Source organism: Drosophila gunungcola (genome assembly GCF_025200985.1).
Source record: "Drosophila gunungcola strain Sukarami chromosome 3L unlocalized genomic scaffold, Dgunungcola_SK_2 000003F, whole genome shotgun sequence".
Classification (NCBI taxonomy): Eukaryota; Metazoa; Arthropoda; class Insecta; order Diptera; family Drosophilidae; genus Drosophila; species Drosophila gunungcola.
In genome coordinates, this window is record NW_026453179.1 from 1,902,361 (window position 1) to 1,914,033 (window position 11,673).

The 11,673-nt window shown below is 47.9% G+C and overlaps 5 protein-coding genes across 6 annotated transcripts; 2 read left to right on the top strand and 3 right to left on the bottom strand.

The window, feature by feature from the left end:
• Positions 1 to 94: 94 nt before the first annotated feature.
• Positions 95 to 2,741, bottom strand: LOC128258601 (N-alpha-acetyltransferase 60). 2 transcript variants are annotated; one of them, XM_052990307.1, is made up of 6 exons: positions 2,111 to 2,741; positions 1,787 to 1,907; positions 1,564 to 1,728; positions 1,280 to 1,500; positions 1,108 to 1,213; positions 95 to 1,009 (listed from the first exon to the last, which is right to left on the bottom strand). In XM_052990307.1, the coding sequence occupies exons 1-6, from the start codon at positions 2,125 to 2,127 to the stop codon at positions 872 to 874; spliced, it is 768 nt and encodes a 255-aa protein (XP_052846267.1). In that variant the 5' UTR covers positions 2,128 to 2,741; the 3' UTR covers positions 95 to 871. The 2 variants fall into 2 exon arrangements, with proteins under 2 accessions (XP_052846267.1, XP_052846266.1); XM_052990306.1 differs by having other exon boundaries at positions 1,280 to 1,728.
• Positions 2,742 to 2,976: 235 nt separating this feature from the next.
• On the bottom strand, positions 2,977 to 6,215 carry LOC128258579 (integrator complex subunit 7). Its single transcript, XM_052990273.1, is given in 4 exon segments — positions 2,977 to 4,329; positions 4,331 to 4,549; positions 4,604 to 5,431; positions 5,433 to 6,215. Coding segments are annotated over 4 exon segments (3,006 nt in total). The 5' UTR covers positions 6,075 to 6,215; the 3' UTR covers positions 2,977 to 3,012.
• A 219-nt stretch (positions 6,216 to 6,434) lies between these two features.
• LOC128258406 (nibrin) lies at positions 6,435 to 9,193 on the top strand. Its single transcript, XM_052990002.1, is given in 5 exon segments — positions 6,435 to 6,568; positions 6,632 to 6,873; positions 6,875 to 7,445; positions 7,506 to 8,980; positions 9,040 to 9,193. Coding segments are annotated over 5 exon segments (2,388 nt in total). The 5' UTR covers positions 6,435 to 6,549; the 3' UTR covers positions 9,121 to 9,193.
• LOC128258408 (uncharacterized) lies at positions 9,144 to 10,303 on the bottom strand. The gene is given in 3 exon segments (XM_052990004.1): positions 9,144 to 9,598; positions 9,601 to 10,095; positions 10,167 to 10,303. Coding segments are annotated over 3 exon segments (1,038 nt in total). The 5' UTR covers positions 10,255 to 10,303.
• A 41-nt stretch (positions 10,304 to 10,344) lies between these two features.
• Positions 10,345 to 11,657, top strand: LOC128258407 (nucleolin). Its single transcript, XM_052990003.1, has one exon. The coding sequence runs from the start codon at positions 10,445 to 10,447 to the stop codon at positions 11,573 to 11,575; it is 1,131 nt and encodes a 376-aa protein (XP_052845963.1). The 5' UTR covers positions 10,345 to 10,444; the 3' UTR covers positions 11,576 to 11,657.
• The last annotated feature ends 16 nt before the right edge of the window (positions 11,658 to 11,673 follow it).

Below are 11,673 nucleotides of genomic sequence, written 5' to 3' on the forward strand. Positions count from 1 at the left end.
AAAATCAATTGCGACAACCTAATTTCATTATTTTATATGATTTTTTATCAAGTAATACATTTCTTACGACTAAAACCAAAAAAAAACCTCGTCATAACTTTATAAGTTTTTATTTTAAAAAATATTACAATTTGCTAGATAAATTGTGCCTAAAGTAATCAGAAGTAGTTGCGAAACAATATGCATTAAAATACTTTTACAAAATACTATAGAAACAGCGAACAGAGTTTGATTTGAAATGGTTATCGTGGTTGGTGTGATATTCAACTGGTTTTGCCATAAAACATCAATTCGATTTCGGTTCAAAGCTATTTACGTGCAGATTTCATAAATTAAGCATTAAAGCATGAGCATCTTTGTTGTTGGTTGTCGCTAAACTAAATGACTGTCTTGTGCGTGGAACTTAAAACGTAAGGAAAACATGCACACGGGCTACAGGTGACAGCAATCAAAAGAAAAGGGGGGATATTCCAAATCACTCGGTTACAGCAGTTCAAACAAAACATCGTAAGACTATTTACAGCAGTGAACAGATAGATATCTTTTAAAACGTAATAATACACTTATCGAATTATGTTACAACTTTCTACTTATGCCTTTCTTGTTGTTCCTTGCTAGATCGTTTTCTCTTCTCTGTATAAAAACGTAATGATTCTGTGGAGGTGTTGCCTAACATTTATAATGAAGGTGTGTCTATGTGGTGAGTGGTGAGTGGGTGCCAGTGTACATATAAATGTTTGTGTTTGTTTGCTTATGCTCGACGGGATGACATAATGCGATAGACACACAACCATCATCGTCTTCGAAGTGCTTGTTTCTCGGAAGGATGCGGATGCTTGGCCAGTCGTGCTGTAGTCCTCCTCGATTCGATTCACTCGATGAAGTTGAAGCGGGTGAGCAGCTTGTGGTAGAACCACCGCACCACCTGCTGGACTCGGTTGGCCACCCAGGCACACAGACTGCTGGTGTGCCGCACCTTGGAGGCATAGTGCTTGATGTGATCTGTGCAGTAGGGAGTTAAGAGGGCAACCAAAAGTACAGGGAAATCATAAAAACAAAAGCAAGACAAGCTAGCCCGTAGAGGCATTTTGAAAAAGGATATAATAGTGTCCAGGGTGGATGTCCGCCGTTTATGTAGTTCACATAGGTGAAACCGTCCTTGCCCTTGCCCCGTATGTTATAGTAGTAGGGCAGGAATGAGTGTAGCGTAAATCTGAAAGCAGGAAAACGGAAATTCGATTAATAGACCAACGGCACGCAAAGGGGTTCCCCCAGATACCTTCTCTTCTCGTAGAAAAATATGGCAGGTTGGTTGGTGGTCAGCGTGTGCAAGAAGATCGCCTTCACCGAGTGCCGCTCGGCCGTTGTCAGGTGGTTCATTAGCGCATCCAGCAGCAGCGATCCGATGCCATTCCGGCGATGTGAACGATGGACGCCCAGCGACAGGATATAGCCGACGTCGGCGGAACGACCCATCGAGTCCGGCAGGATGCCCTTGTCCTGCATGGGAAAACCGCTCAGCCTGGTGTACAACTCATCACTATCACTCATATTGGCTATTACCTCCTTGTTGACATTTCGATAGGGTTTGATTTCGGCAACGATTAAACCAATTATGGCCAGATTATATACAGCTGCCAGCGCAAAGAAGCGCGTGCTTGAGGTAATATCCTCATACCATGATAGTGGGTAGTCGATTGGAAACCATTCTTGGCACAGCTGGCGCACCTGTGGGATCATCGCACAGAGGGATTATCATTTGTGGCACTGGGTGACGCCTACTTACCTCCGTCAGATCGTCGGGCACCAGGAACCTTAGCTGCACGTCGTTAATGGAGCACAGCGGTACGTGTTCGCAGTCCACGCGCGTACTGTCGCTGCTGGGCGGCGCACTGTGTTTGTTGTAGCTGCTCGTAATGCATGGTAATGTTTCATGATCCATATGTATTAGTCCCCAAGCCCAACAACTGAACCACCGATTTCACTTGCATAATACGGCCAAGCGCCGCCAATAGATAAACAAAAGCTCCCATTGACAGCGGTCGCATAAGCAGGAAATCCAAGTGCTGCACAGCCCACTACTGATAACCAAATAGATATATATACTCACAGTGTGAATTGTGCCATCCTATTGTCCGGGGGGGTGCTCCTCCGTTCCCGTTGCCAATGCTGATCCCACTGCCACTGCTGCTGCTGCTGCTGCTCTGTCCAATTAGAGCAATTATGTCCATTTATTGCACCACAAGCACCGCCGTCCTCGCCACCGCCTGAACAGGTTAAGCGCGGAATCTTGTCCAACTGATCCCTCCTCCGGGTGTGTGTTTTGATTACGGCTTCGGCTTCGGCTTCGGTTTGGTTAGGTTTGGTGCGTGTTTTCGGGTGTGCGCGCGCTCAATTGGCTTCAATTAAATTTTACATTTGTCGCGGCTGCGGGATGATGAGGTGGAGATGGAGAGGGGGTGTCGCGGGGGTAACATGTAGGAACCACTTGCTCGGTTGCGGGTGCTCCGCTGGTTTTTGTTTCAAGTGGAATCCGGCTATCCGGGGAATCCCTTACAACGCTGGCCAGGTCGTGCTGCTCAGCTGATGTGGGTGTCGCATGCCGCTGCTCCTGCCCGCTGGTCACAATTCGCATCGCCCGCTATAATGCCTCATTTGTCGTATTTTATTCGCCAAGCCAAACCAAAAAGAATTGATGAAAACAAATCAGCAGTAGTGGTGGACCGTTGAAGCAATCGGTAAAGGTGGACTAACCACTGACGATAGTATCGATAACAAACGATATATAAATATTTTTATAGTATTAAAAATATCCATTCCGCTTTTGATGGTAATAATTAACTTATTATTTATTTATTATTATTAGCAAACATTTATTTATTTCTTCCGAAAACTAACAACAATAATTTCCCTTACATTCAAAATGCGTACCATTTCGTTTGTAAAATAGATATTTAATTAGGGTTATATATTTTAACAGATATTCCATATTAAAACTAAAGCAGCTGGGGTTTAAAATCTTCTCGTCTGTCCCACCGCTTGGGAAGTGCTCGGCGCAGGTGCTCCTTGCTTGGAGGGATCCTCCAGCACTCGCACCACCATTGATGATTTGGGACCTGTGCACCAGGTGATCCCGTTCTCATCCACGACAAATGTTTCCAGCGTCACCTGAAAGTGCCCGCCACTGGAGATGGGTAGCAAGAAGCTGCCGGAGAGGAAATCGCGCTGCGGCTTCACAATCTGGTTGAGGGTCACCGTGTCGTTGGCTCCCTGTTTTGGCAGCTCCTGAGAGGATCGGGGTGGTGGCGTAATTAACTGCGAGGTGAGACTCAACTGCACAGACTCCACGCGCCGGAAGTGCTTTTTCTGCTTGCTGAAATGCTGCAGAACTCCCTCCACTTTGATCACCAGGTTACTGCCGGACTGGACATTCACGGGTTCGGTGGCGCTCCTGGGCTGTGGACTCACCGACAACTTGATCTGCGTGGATTGCAGTATCTGAAAGAAGTAGCGAGGCAGGCACAGCGGCGTCTTCGTTATGATTTCGATCTGTGCAATGATAACATCCAAATGCCGGTTGCTTATGGTCTTGGCATTAGCCGGCTCCTGGGGCAGATTCTTCTGCATCTGTTCCATTCGCTGGCAACTGGCGGCAAAGTAGCGCGTCTCCGGGTGATCGCCAGTGGTTAGAAAGACAGGTGGTTCTGGTGGTGTGGCATAGCAAATCGACTCAATGATGTGGGCAAAAAGAGCGCATTGGAACTCTGCCACTTCGAGGAATTCCAGCGTCACATGATCCGCATCAAAGGAAGACTTGTAGAGTCTGGCGTACGTTTCCTCACAAGCCTTTAATGCCTTGACCAGCTTGCGTAGCTGATTTGTTACGTGTCCAAACTTTTGTAGGTAATCCCGCGAGTTCTGAGCCAAACTTCCTGCTATCGCCGGTGGCGGCACAATCACCTGGGCATTCTTCACGGTCACTGCCAAATGGAGCGTCTGCAGAAACTGTGCCCTTATCTTCAAATACTCCAGCTGAAAGGTGCACGGATGCTGGGGCGAAGAGCAAGCCCGCAGGCTGGCCAACGCCTGCTGGTAGAGATTGCTGGCCATTTCCAAGCGTTTCATCAGCGGCATTAAGGGTTCGGGAGCCGCTTTCGGTGCATAATGGTCCCGCATATAGGTGTACTCCAAACCATAGTTGAGGATGCACTCCGCCTGAGATATCTGCGACAAAGACACTAGGAAGTAGTGCATATGATCACTGATCACAATCTGGGAGACCTTGGTGTAAATGTGGGCAGCCACGTAATGGTGACCATAGCGGCTAGCAGGTGCGAGCAATCCTGTACAGGGTCCAGCAGTTGAGTCTGCCCAGGCACTTTTCAAAACATTGCACAACTTTCTGGGGCAGATAACAGCCCATTGTGGTCTGAAGCACCAAAGCACTAAGGATCTCCACGGTTCGAAGCTGTTGAGCGCAGTTCTCCTGGTCGATTATGGTGTTTAGCTTGTGCAAGATGAGCGGTAAGCGAGCTAGCATGGGATTTACCTAGGAGTAGATAGTGTAAGCAATTGTTTTAATAACTTGTTAAGCCATAGTTACCTTTGGTGGAGGTGGTTCATCAGTGTCCATGGCATCGTCGTCTCCTATCAAGTCTTCTGCCGTGGAAAAGGCGTATTTGCGCAACTGAAAGTGCTCACAGAGACCCACCAATGCCTCACACATGAGCTCCGCATTGGCCGGCGGATAGGCAACCTTATCGCCTAGTGTATTGGTCACGATTTCGATGAAGGAAGTTCCAAATTCGGCATTAGCTTGTGTGATCCGTATTCCGTAGGTCAAAACCCTTCGTAGATCCCGTGTGCATTCCGCCCGTTTGGCCGTGCAAAGAAGCAAACCCTCCATGTGAAGGTTAACCATATGAAGTATATCTTCCACCTGCTCGCCACTTGCCTCCTTTTTCAAACCAAAAGCCACCAAGACCGAGAGCACAGCCATAGCTTGAGTGGCGGTGGTGTAGTCGTCCAGTTTGCTGATGCACTGAATGCACAGACGGAGCAGGGCCTCCCGATGCTCTCGGAGCAGTTGCTGGCAGGTAAGTGGGCATTCGCTGAGCTTCAGCAGGATGGAGAGAAATAGAAACTGCTCCTGGGAGTTCGTACATGATTCGAACCGCCCAATGAGAGCTTTAATAGCCGGTTTGGGCCAGGCATGAACGCTCTGACGACCGGCCAATTCGTTGAAGGAGCGCAGCACCTGGATGCGCACGGGAGTCCTTAAATCCTGCATGAATTCAAGCAGAACCTCCAGCTGACCAGGCACACCCACAAGCGTGCGGGAAGACAACTGGGTAAGGGTGTCTATTATGGCCACCACGAAGCTCTGGGCCGGATATTTGGGTAGCAGATCCATGCAAAGCTTACTGACCAACTGACGCTGTTGTGGCTTCGTGGTGCATGTGCCGCAGCACGGGAATTAGGAGCAGCTTCATGGGAACCGGCACCTGTAGCGACTCGATCATGTCGGAGATCTTGGCACACATGCTGATGGCAAACGAACTGGACTGGGCGGCAAAACAGCTGCTGGCGTAGATGGCCGCCTCCACTTCCACGGTATCGTGGCTATCCAAGGCCCGGCGGATGGCATGGTGCACCTGTTGCTTCTCGGGAATTACCCGCGAAACGGCGCCCAAAGTGCGCAGGAGCAGGGCCCGCGCCACCGGATCGTTGGAGTGCATCACCATGAAGATACGGCGCACAAAGTTGTCGATATTGAGGATCTTGTCCAGGTGATTCTCGCTTTGTTGGCAAACGCGGAGCACCCAGAAACGCAGGAGGTTCGATCCGCTGACAAAGAACTCGGCCAGTTTTATGAACGACGAGTTGATGAGGATGGGAAAGGGGTACTTCTCGAAAAGCCGAGGGAAACGGACGATCGCCTCGCACTGGATTCCCTGCTTGGCGCTCCGCAATCCCTTGTCCAGTTCCATGAGCACCGCATTCGAGTCGTGCTCATTCTCGTTCAGGAAGCTCTCATTAAAGGTGCTGACGCGGGTGCCGGTCAAGTGAGCCATGGTTGCAGGTGTCCTCACTCACATTTATTGGAGAAAAACCCGAATTATTCAGTTTTTTTTTTTTACAAACGACACAAAAACAAACCGGCTGCAAATGCTTCTTCTTGCTAGTTTGAAATTCGCAGAAACGCCGGCATTGCAGTGCATCGATAGTTGGTGACTTTACGATAGTCACCTTTTTATAATTAAGGTATTCCTTATACTTTTTAATTATTTCTTTTCGCAATGAAAGTTTGATTAGAGGGTATCACGTTTTTATAACAAGTAGCTTAAATTTATAAGCAAAACCCTTTGTAAATTATTGAAGCATTAGGCGTTAAGCAATAAACAATATTTGAAATAGTAATAATATACAAAGTCCTCATTTATCGCCAATTGTTTTTTTCTACTGTGTGTATAAATTCGTATTTAAAGGTCACACTGAAATATTTCACAATATTTCAATTTTGTTTTCGTGTTTTTTGTTTTTGAAGTTATGTTTGTTTTGACCAAAGGCGAGTAAATTGACTAAAATTAAAAGACTAGTTATTTATAAACATTACAAACCCTCCCCACAGATGACGAAAAGTTTGTTTTGTTGCCCGCTAAAAGTGTTTACACCGTAGGACGCCTGGGCACGGATTTGATTGTGTCTCAGGACCTCAGTATAAGCCGCAACCATGTGGAGATCCACCTGCCCAAGGACGAAGGGGATGACTCGCTCCAAGTGGAGGACCTGGGCTCCAGATATGGGACCTTTATCTTTCCCAGAAGGTCTCAGAAGCCCCAGAAAATCCCTGCCAGGACACTGACGCCAGTGTCCTGTGGGAATTCGCATTCGTTTTGGCGGAAACTTGAGCATTTGGCAGGTGACGCGACTTAAATTAGTGACCGCCGTCTCCGCTTTGACCCGGCCAGAAATCAAATGGCTGGCAGAGATGCTCGAGCCCTTGGGCGGAACTGTTAGTCCAGACTGGACGGAGGAATGCACCCATCTTACCATGAACGAGGTCTCAGTGACCGTGAAACTACTGCACGCACTGCTGGAAAACAAACCCATTGTGACCTTTGCCTACTGGAAGAAATTACTCCTCTCGGCGCAGAAAGTTCATGTCACGGAGGGATGGCCGCAGCCAGAGGACTACCAGCCCACGAACATGGATGTAACCTGGCGTCCCGAACGCACACGTCTGTTTGCCGGCAAGACGTTCGTCTTCATGAATCGCAAACACTTCGAAATGTACGGATCAGTGGTGCAGAAAGCTGGGGCATCCTGCAAGGATCTCAACTCGGGTGTGCGCAAGACATTCCTAACCAAGAGTGATGTGATAGTCATACAGTATGTTCCTTCATCCCAGTCGCAGGCCACCGAATCTATCAATAGTATACAAGGTAGGCCTTTAAACAACATAAATATTAAGATCAAGTAAACATGAACATGTTGTTCATTAGATATCCTGGAGCAGGGCGGTCGACGTGTAATCCAGGACTACGAGATTGGCATGGCCTTGCTCCATTGCTCTATCAAGGAATTCTGCAACCCAACACACAAGTTCATCAACGAATCATTGCCCATCACAGAGTCCGTGACCTCCTCGATGGCTTTTAACTCTTCAATCATTGTGCCCAACACGGAGCGCAATACGGCTCAATCCATTGGCTCAGCCATCTCAGAGCTGGTAGTGCCCGAATCGGATGCTGTTGAATTGGAGCAGCAGTCTTCCCAGGCCGACTCGGAACCTAAAACTTCCGGAAGATCTTTGCGTAAGCGCAGTCATGCCATAATTCTCGACTCAGATGAGGAGCAGGAAGCCACCTCATCGAAGCGAGCCAAACCAGTTGTCCAAGAGAAACCAAAGAAAATCGCCAAGAATGCCATACTAGTGGATTCCTCTGATGAAGAGGAAAATGTACAACCACCGGCTCCTGTTCCAGCTGCAAAAAAATATGCCCCAAAAAGGGGCAAGCCCATATATTGTGCAGACTCCTCGGATGAGGAGAATACAGCTTCCAAAAAACAACCAGAATCGACAGTTCCTGTAGCTGACAGCTCTCCAGTGGTCACTAAGAAGCCAGAAGCGCCAGTTGTTTCCAGGACATCACCACGGCTCAGCTCCAAATCAGTGGCTACAAATATCACAAACCAACAACCGGAAAAGCAGTCGACAGGATCCAAACGTCCTGTTCTGTCAGTGGCCTTGGATGACGAAGAGGATGTTGGGGATCTCTTTCAATTCCGGAAAAGTCCCAAAAAGACCACAGAGAGAGTTGTACAGCCAAAGTCAGCGGCCAAGGAAAAACCGCCTGGCAGAATCAGTGTGATCAACTTTTTGGAGAAATCACAGCCACAGGAGCCTGCCTCGATGCCTTCCCAGTCCCAGACTCAACCTCGCAAGCGATTACGTCTGGAACCATTAAACGAAAGCGACAGCGACGATTGCGAAAATCTCTTTAACTTTGCGGACAGCAAGAAAAAGAAAAAGAATCCAGAGAATCAGACCCATGAAGATTCAACGGATGGCTTGTTCAACTTCAATTCGGAAAGACCAAGCGATGCTGTTGATCAGGACTCAGTGCTGACCGAACCCTTCATTCCCGAAGTTGAAACAAAGAAAAAATCCAAGTATATAGTAGTGCAACGGAAGGAGCTACCCAAGAAAGTGGATATAAGTGGTTGGTTATCGTGCAGCAGGCTACACGATGATTTTAAATCCGAGATAAAATCAGATCCAGAAGTTTCGCTGGAAAACTCCATCAAGACGGATCCCGACGAGGAGAAATGGCTTTCCGCCATGAAAGACAGCATCCAGGTGCGCATGTGCAACCTTAATATCATCAATCGCTCTCAAGATGAGCTAGATGCCTCTCTTGGGGATTCTTCTGTGAGCAAATACAGCGGCCGCAAAAACTTCAAGAAGTTTGTCAAGGTAAGAATTGAATTATAAACTTAGGTTTATAATTAATTTTATTTTCTATACCCTTTTAGACGAACAATCCTCATCCTCAACGGCGTATTGTGGCTCTAAAGAGTCTTCAGCTGGCAGATGGCATGGTGACCTGTCTATAAATAATCTTTTGTCTTGTCCGAGTTTACTTTATTTTGCTCACAATAAACTTGCGAAATATGCTTAAGGCCTTGACGGGATCCTTCGACAACTTGCGCTGGAAGAGCGTCTGGGCGGCCAGCCACTCGTGCTTGGGTATACTCTTGGTTAGGCAGGATTCCGACGGGGGATTCTGTTTTCTGGCCTTGGACTCACGGGCAATAAACTGCTGTGCATCCGCAACGGTGGCTAGGGCCTCCTCATTAAATTTTGTTTTGGTTTCAGGTGTGTCTTTTCTGGCTATTACAGTGCCTACATCGGATTTGGCCTCCAATTTGGATTTTTCCACCTTGGTGATTATCTTTTGGGCTTTTAGAACCAAAGCGGGTGTGGCTGCCTCCTTTGTTTGATTAATTGTGCTCTGGAGGGGCTGCAGTTTTAAAGGCAACTCCTGATTCTCCGCCAGGAATTTGTGCTTAGCCACCTGCGGAAAATTCGGGCTTGAGGGCGCAGCTTATTATATAGATTGGCACTCTTGCTGGCCTGCAGGGAGCTCAGTTTGTTAATCTTTGCAATGGCTGCGATTAACAGCGTGGTGAAGTCCATGAAGAAGTTGTTCCGAAGGAGTTGGATGAAATAGGTGGCTGCCTTAATGCAGCACTCCCTGATCCGCTCGTGAAGATGGTAGAAACCCAACAGGCGCACCAAAATATACTCAAAGCTGCTTCGCGTGGGCATGGGTCCAGCGAGATCCGAATCACAAGCATCGGGCAGGGCACCGCGAAACTGCACCAAGTCCCTGCCCAAATCCAAACGGAGAAGGCGGCACAGCGCAGCATTCAGCTTACAGAGTGCTCGGAATCCTGGCATATTTCGGAAGGAGTTCTTTCTGCGCGCCATCAGTCGTCCTATCAGCGCCGCAGTCTCCTCGAAGTTCTTGGCATCCGGTTCGGACAACTGTTGCAAGAACCTGTTGATGACCACAAATACATTTTTGGCTGTGGGGGAACATGGGGGAATCTGTTTTAAACGAATGTATGTATTAGCTTTGCAAATGGGTGCAACCTACCAAAGCCCGTGTCCTCCACCTGCAGGGTCACCAATGGCGGTTGTTTTAATTCAAATTCATTCCAAAAGTAAGGACTTTCATTGGCCATGCTGAGTTTTGGAAAAAGGTAAACAAACACAGCACTGCCAGCTGAAAATATTTAATGTTGCGATTTTCCTAATCCCATGACCTGGTCACACTGAAACCTACACGTGCGAACTGAATTTATCGTTGCCCGATAAAAAGTCCTATCGAAATAGACCTGTAGAATTAAAAACATTTTAATTTACCGACAAAACATGAAGAAAAAGCAAGTGGAAAGTGCACCCAAAGAAGAGGAATTGCTGTCAGGAGACTCCGAGGCATCCGAAGAGGAGGAAGAACTTTCAGGAGACTCCGAGGCATCCGTAGAGGAGGATGAACTTTCAGGAGATTCCGAGGAGGAGGATTCCAATGGATCCGAACTGGATCTGGCCGCCAGTGACACGGAATCCGATGAAGATGATGATGAAGAGGAGGAGAAAGTGCAGCCCGCTCCCAAAAGCAGGGCGGAGATCATCGAAGACAAGATCCATACCAAGTACGAGCAGCTGAAGGGCACTCGTTTGTATGTCCGATTCCCCCAGAAACTGCCCCTGGATGTGGAGGAGTTCAATGCCAAGGTGAAGGCACTGCATCCACTGGTGGTCAAGTCCACGAAGCCTCGCCAAAAGCACGCCCGCTTCTGCCTGGTGGACTTCAAGTCCAAGGAGGACCGCGACCAGGCCTTCGGGGACATCAAAACCTCCATCGAGAAGGATGCAAAGTACAAGGGCATCTTTGTATCCCTGCCCAAAACGGATTCTGATAAGTTTGTCAACGAGCTGGTGACCCGCAAACAGACAGCCGTGGAGAACAGGCGCACCAAGTCGCTGATGAAGAGGGCCACCAAGAAGGTGCTGGCCAAGGGCAATTTCACCTCGTCCGTGGTCATCACCAATCTGCCCAAGACCAGCTCGCTGGCCCAGGTGCGCCAGCTGTTCGAGGAGGCGGTGGACATTCAGATACGTCCGGGCAAGGGTAAATTCCGTGACTCTAGTGCTGCAACCGTAACCCTGCCCACCACCCACGCTGCACGCAAGGTCATCAAACAGAAGTTCAGTCTGGCGGGCACGCAACTGATACTGCGCTTCAACACTCAGAAAAAGCGCAGCCCGAAAGATAAGCTCAAGCGAAAATCGAAAAATGGGAAATCCCCTGCTAAAGAAAACCAGAAGTCAAAGTTGCAAGATAACCAAAAGTCCACGGCAGTAAAAGAGGAAGCCCCCGAAATTAAGAAACCAGAGAAGATCACTCAACAGAAATCGAAAGAAAACCTAAAGAGAAAGGCGCCCAAGGGGAAAACTAACATTAAGACTCCGAAAAAGTTAAAGAAACTAAGCGCTGAATAGAAAGTAGTTTATGTTTCCTAATTTTAATAAAACTTCCCATTCTTAATTGACAATTATTTACATATGTATGTGTAAAACCAAGTCCCAAATGAGTTTTA

Coding starts and splice junctions, on each gene's coding strand:
- LOC128258601 (XM_052990306.1), bottom strand. Junction 1,214..1,279: donor TTTTTCTACGAGAAGAGAAG/GTATCTGGGGGA, acceptor TCCTGCTTTCAG/ATTTACGCTACACTCATTCC. Junction 1,010..1,107: donor GCGGACATCCACCCTGGACA/CTATTATATCCT, acceptor TTAACTCCCTAC/TGCACAGATCACATCAAGCA.
- LOC128258407 (XM_052990003.1), top strand. CDS start 10,445: ATGAAGAAAAAGCAAGTGGAAAGTGCACCCAAAGAAGAGGAATTGCTG.